The sequence below is a fragment of the Sinocyclocheilus rhinocerous genome, unplaced genomic scaffold, assembly GCF_001515625.1.
Source record: "Sinocyclocheilus rhinocerous isolate Xijiao unplaced genomic scaffold, SAMN03320098_v1.1 scaffold1939, whole genome shotgun sequence".
Classification (NCBI taxonomy): domain Eukaryota; kingdom Metazoa; phylum Chordata; class Actinopteri; order Cypriniformes; family Cyprinidae; genus Sinocyclocheilus; species Sinocyclocheilus rhinocerous.
Window position 1 is genome coordinate 163,336 of NW_015630547.1, and position 6,717 is coordinate 170,052.

Here is a 6,717-nt window from a genome sequence, read left to right on the forward strand (position 1 = left end):
GCGTTTTTTTTCTCAAATTCAGTTTTATTTTTACCAAATTCTGTTTTCCATTATTTTTCTTGATTTCATTTGAATGGTTTCATTACATTTTAATAATCAAAAGCATCTCTAATTAACTGATTTTATTAAAAAACTAATTTTTTTTTATTTTATTTATTTTTTTTTTTTTTTTTAATCTGCATCGTCCGATCATTTTTTCTTGTTTGGCCAAAAAGTGTTTTATTTTGAAAGCACCAAGAACCCAGCGACAGTGCAGACATGCAGGAGCTCCCATTCTCAGTCTTCATTACTTTACTGTTATTGTTGAACAATTCTGTCTAATAAATGATTAATTCCATAAGTGTGCATTTGTAGCCTGCTCAAAACCTTATGTACTATGTGACAACATATCGACAGTAACTAACTCTAAACAATTTGCTCAGCAAGATTGCAAACTGTTTTTTTCACCATGACAGTAGTTCTCTTGAAAGATACAGATATAAATTTATATAAATAAATGTATAGATTTATATACAAACTTTTCTCACCTCATTTTGTAGTTCGTCATCACTCTTTGTGGAGGCAAGCATCTCAAAAAGAGAGGTGGAGAGCTCTTCGGCACTGGACGATAGCATATTTCCCTCATTCAGGTATTTCTCCACCTCTTGTCTCAGGATGGAGCTGTCTGCGTTTCTCTGCTCCAGTTCTTCTGCTGAGTAAGCATCATCTCTGTCACCCCGAGCCTTCCGCTCACCAACGTGATTATTGAGGAAGCTGTGAAAGTCCATGTCCTGCTCCGTATCAGTCCCCTCTGACCGGGGCACAGGATCCTGAGCATCCAGCACATATGTGTCAAATGAGAAAGCAATGTTCCGTCCAAAGATAGAACTACGGTTCACCGTCTTGAGAGAACTCTGTGTTTGGATGAAAGCATCCACCTGAGATTGTCCGATCTGGGCCACTAAACGACCCACAGCTGCATAAGACAACTCGGCGGCAGAGGCCGGAAAAGGTCCAAACATCTGTTTTATGGCCCTGGTTTCCTCGTGACCGATCTGGTCTTTGTTGTGGAATATTTTAAACAAGAAGCCTCCCGCACTTTCAATGGTGTCCTGCCCATAATCTGTACCAACTGCAAACATGTAAAAGAAACACATACAATATTTGTTTACACGCACAAAAACACATATGTAGGTGTTCAGATTTAACCTGAACTAAATACAGACTATACTACTATATAAAATGCAGTTTATTAAGAGAGAGAAAATTCCTAATTTTTAGCATGTTGCTACAAGGTTGCGTTGCTAGGGTCTTTTGGGTGGTTCCTAGGGAACTGCTAGGTGGCTCTTTATTGGTCATTGCAGCCATATTACAGACACGTCTTAATGCTAAACTCCTATCTTCATAATAACCATTTCTGCTAGAATCTCATTTAGGAGCAAAGATAGCAAGTATCTGTAAAATGGCACCTGCTCCCATGATATGGATTATTATGCTTGCTTTAACAAGCACCGCTAATACATTATAAGCCTTCTGAAACCATATTGTAGCTTTGTGTGGAACAGACAGTGATTTACTATATTTAAGCCAAAATGTAAGAATATATATATATATTTAAAATCACCATTCGAGTACAACAAAAGAAAGTAAGTCACGTTGTTTTGCAATGACATGAGGGTGGGAATTTTCATTGTTGGTGAACTACTCCTTTAATGCATGTAGGGCTGTGCAAAAAAATTGAATGCGATTTTCATGCGCATCTCGTCAGTAAAGCCGCTTCTGTGATTAGTAGTAAATCTCCAGCACGTGCTTTCAGATGGAGCGGCATTTACTACACAGAGCCGTAGTTCACTGACAAGCTACACAAAATCGCGTTCATAATCGGCAATGAATCGCCTGCGATTTTGAACGCGATTCCATAGTCCCAAGTTAACCAATCAATTATGTTACTTTAATCAATTCTGTAACGTAACGGGTCAACTCTGTTTATGCACTATTTTCACCAAAAATAATGAAATTGTTGTTTAAAATCGCAAAAACATTATTGATGTATATCTGCACCCTTTTCATATTTTAACAATGGATATTGTATAAAATACATTTTTAGATTAAAAATAATTGCTCCTAGTGGACACTTTTTTTTTCATTTTTAAGGTATGCATAAGTGAAATATTATCTCAGTTTCAAGTGTTGGGATGTAAAGACAGTTTGTCTAATGGAACAAGAAGGATTTTTCTCTTATGATTTATTGTTATTTCTACACTTTGCCTAATTTGTCTGTAACAGAGTTGACAAAAATACTATAGAAATCAGTTTTTTTTTTTTTTTTTTCTGTTAAAAGTAAACAAAGGAAGTAACTTGTGTTTGGGAAGCACTGAATGATTTGAATATGTTTTCAATAAAATACTGGAAAGAATTTCTGTTAGTGAACAGTTTTTTCATTAACTTTTTGAAATGTGAAATGCATCTCCAATTGTAGAATCATCCAGAGAACAGCATGAACATTCTGTTCATAGTCAGTGTGATGAGGTTCGAGCTGACTCGCCCAATTTTTTCCAACATGTTTAAAAACTGGAGTTCGGGGGGTAGCCGTAAGGTACTCGGCTAGGCTTCCAAATTCTCTCATGTGATGCAGGTCGTAACCATACGAGCTTCAACAATGGACACAAGATTTCTCCTGATGAGAGAGAAAAAGCTTGCAAGCTCCAAAATAGCAAAAAACAAACAAGTGTGTAAAGATTTGGTGTCCATAAATACTGTATATAAAAAATTTTTTTTTTTAAATAAAAAAAATCTGGCTAGATTTTGTTGTGACTCTAGTTATTGATATAATAAATAGTCATGTTGCGTAGATTATGATCTAGTCAGCTAGCTAGTATTTAAAAGCAACCATCATTGATCCCATTTAAATCACCATTAGACAAAACAAAGAAACCTTGGACTGCATAGAGTTTGCAAATCAGAAAGGGGAAATGACAGAACCTGCATCTACACAAAATCTGAACCACATCGGTAGATATGGAACATATAACATTTTTTTCCTTATATACGCTTTGTTGGAAATTCTTCTTATTGTCAGTAGGTCTTAGTGAAGCATGACAGATCCCCACTTACAAGGTGATCACCAGTAACCAAGAGGATTTCTCAAACCATCAGAGTCATCTGAACAGAAGAGAAGTGGTGAAGCAAAACTGCTCCGCAAGCAACATGCAATTTCATTTTCAAACACAGAATGTAATAGAGAGGCCAAAGTTCTGGAGTTTTTCAAGAATTTCTACGGCAAGTCAGACCTGAATCTTAGGAGTGAGATTCCAGAAGAAAACAGAGTTTCCATTGATTAGAGGGAACATGTGGCCAATAAGAAGCCCTCCTTCTCCACAGAGCCTGTTGTTGTCTTATCAGATGGCAAAAGACATTTGTTCCTACAGAAATCCAATCACACTGAAGTGAACCTTTCCCACAGTGACGTGGAAAGGGGATTTAGAATGCCATTCTGTCTTCTCTCCACTTCACAAAGCAGAGACATCAAAAACAAAGAACATGAATGTGGAATGGTCCTACAAGTCCCTAGGAGTTCACCATCACTCAAGAGTAAACAAGACATACAACACATCGGCGTTGTTCAGGAAAGGCTAAGTCTCCAGTTCCAGCCCAGAGTTCCTACCCCATCCCAGATATTCACGACAGGACCAGAACAGCAAGATTAAACGGAGTGACAGAGAAAGATTCAAGATTAATTCATGGTTATTTAACCACAGCAGAGCTATGAGGGACTTGTATCAAATTGAATTAGATTCATCAGGACAACTGAATGCCACTCAGGTGAGGGGTGGCTATATAATCATGAATCATTAGATGCTAAGTGAGCTGATGACATGTGGAAAATGATCCTGACCTTAAGGTGGTTCAGTAACCCTACTACCAGTGCTGGATTCGATTAGTTCTTCACTGTATTAGACAGAAAATGAACCACAGCAAAGTTGCTGCAAAAAATCTATTTTGACAGTTGACTGTTAACCTTTACCAGAAGACATATGGTAAACGATTACTGAATTGAATTTTGTTATGAATAGCTGCAGAGGGCGCTTTACATAGAGGACGAATCATCCAAAGATATTTTAATTCAGAAGATTAACTCAATTATAAAATATAAAACAAAAGCAATTTAATCTCACATTTTGTTTTTCCCAGCACAAGTGTCTGAACAAAGAAATGTGGATGCCCACAGGCCCAGAAAGGGTTACAAAACCTTTGATAAAGTCTTCAGCATGCATAAATCAATGTTCAGGCTGTGAACACAATGACTCTCAGTAAAATGTGTTTTAGAAGAATCTGGATATTATCTGACCTGAAGCAAGGAGTTTATTCAAGACTGTTAAAAATAAATTTAAAAAATCAATGAAATGAAGCTGTTCTATAAGGGAAAATAGACCAAAATACCTTCAAGTCAATTGCTGCCAAAAGAGAAGCCGACATTCAAAAAAACTGGTGAATGCAGGATCGAAGTGTTCAATATCACATGACATTTTAAGTGTTATTTCATTAGATCTTCTTTATCTGTTTGTCTGATGTCTAGGATACATTTTAAAGCAAAAATAACTTGAATTATTCTAAAAATGTTCTCATTTGTGAAATCGTTATTCTAATATAACTGCAAGTAATGCAACAAAATAAAAATATATGCATACGTATGTTCATAAAATAATGAGAAATTAATGATTAGTCTGGCAACAGTGAAACACATCAGCTTTACATTATAAATATGGCTGAATGAACAAACTGGGATGGGCGATTTTTCAGATTTGATCAATTAATTCGAATTTAATGTTTTGAAAAGAACTACTGTTTGCATCATGGTGACAGGCTGAAAGCTGCTGTTCATTGTTTTTACAGAATTTGTTGGAAATTCTTCTTATTGTCAGTAGGTCTTAGTGAAGCATGACAGATCCCCACTTACAAGGTGATCACCAGTAACCAAGAGGATTTCTCAAACCATCAGAGTCATCTGAACAGAAGAGAAGTGGTGAAGCAAAACTGCTCCGCAAGCAACATGCAATTTCATTTTCAAACACAGAATGTAATAGAGAGGCCAAAGTTCTGGAGTTTTTCAAGAATTTCTACGGCAAGTCACACCTGAATCTTAGGAGTGAGATTCCAGAAGAAAACAGAGTTTCCATTGATTAGAGGGAACATGTGGCCAATAAGAAGCCCTCCTTCTCCACAGAGCCTGTTGTTGTCTTATCAGATGGCAAAAGACATTTGTTCCTACAGAAATCCAATCACACTGAAGTGAACCTTTCCCACAGTGACGTGGAAAGGGGATTTAGAATGCCATTCTGTCTTCTCTCCACTTCACAAAGCAGAGACATCAAAAACAAAGAACATGAATGTGGAATGGTCCTACAAGTCCCTAGGAGTTCACCATCACTCAAGAGTAAACAAGACATACAACACATCGGCGTTGTTCAGGAAAGGCTAAGTCTCCAGTTCCAGCCCAGAGTTCCTACCCCATCCCAGATATTCACGACAGGACCAGAACAGCAAGATTAAACGGAGTGACAGAGAAAGATTCAAGATTAATTCATGGTTATTTAACCACAGCAGAGCTATGAGGGACTTGTATCAAATTGAATTAGATTCATCAGGACAACTGAATGCCACTCAGGTGAGGGGTGGCTATATAATCATGAATCATTAGATGCTAAGTGAGCTGATGACATGTGGAAAATGATCCTGACCTTAAGGTGGTTCAGTAACCCTACTACCAGTGCTGGATTCGATTAGTTCTTCACTGTATTAGACAGAAAATGAACCACAGCAAAGTTGCTGCAAAAAATCTATTTTGACAGTTGGCTGTTAACCTTTACCAGAAGACATATGGTAAACGATTACTGAATTGAATTTTGTTATGAATAGCTGCAGAGGGCGCTTTACATAGAGGACGAATCATCCAAAGATATTTTAATTCAGAAGATTAACTCAATTATAAAATATAAAACAAAAGCAATTTAATCTCACATTTTGTTTTTCCCAGCACAAGTGTCTGAACAAAGAAATGTGGATGCCCACAGGCCCAGAAAGGGTTACAAAACCTTTGATAAAGTCTTCAGCATGCATAAATCAATGTTCAGGCTGTGAACACAATGACTCTCAGTAAAATGTGTTTTAGAAGAATCTGGATATTATCTGACCTGAAGCAAGGAGTTTATTCAAGACTGTTAAAAATAAATTTAAAAAATCAATGAAATGAAGCTGTTCTATAAGGGAAAATAGACCAAAATACCTTCAAGTCAATTGCTGCCAAAAGAGAAGCCGACATTCAAAAAAACTGGTGATTGCAGGATCGAAGTGTTCAATATCACATGACATTTTAAGTGTTATTTCATTAGATCTTCTTTATCTGTTTGTCTGATGTCTAGGATACATTTTAAAGCAAAAATAACTTGAATTATTCTAAAAATGTTCTCATTTGTGAAATCGTTATTCTAATATAACTGCAAGTAATGCAACAAAATAAAAATATATGCATACGTATGTTCATAAAATAATGAGAAATTAATGATTAGTCTGGCAACAGTGAAACACATCAGCTTTACATTATAAATATGGCTGAATGAACAAACTGGGATGGGCGATTTTTCAGATTTGATCAATTAATTCGAATTTAATGTTTTGAAAAGAACTACTGTTTGCATCATGGTGACAGGCTGAAAGCTGCTGTTCATTGTTTTTACAGAA

The 6,717-nt window shown here is 36.4% G+C and overlaps 1 protein-coding gene across 1 annotated transcript in view; it reads right to left on the reverse strand.

Moving 5' to 3' along the window:
• Nucleotides 1–6,717, reverse strand: part of LOC107740553 (activating signal cointegrator 1 complex subunit 3-like) — a 169,846-nt gene that overhangs the window by 149,957 nt on the left and 13,172 nt on the right. The window contains exon 4 of the mRNA XM_016552999.1: nt 528–1,111. Coding sequence (XP_016408485.1) covers nt 528–1,111 — 584 coding nt within the window. The remainder of the gene's footprint in view (nt 1–527; nt 1,112–6,717) is intronic.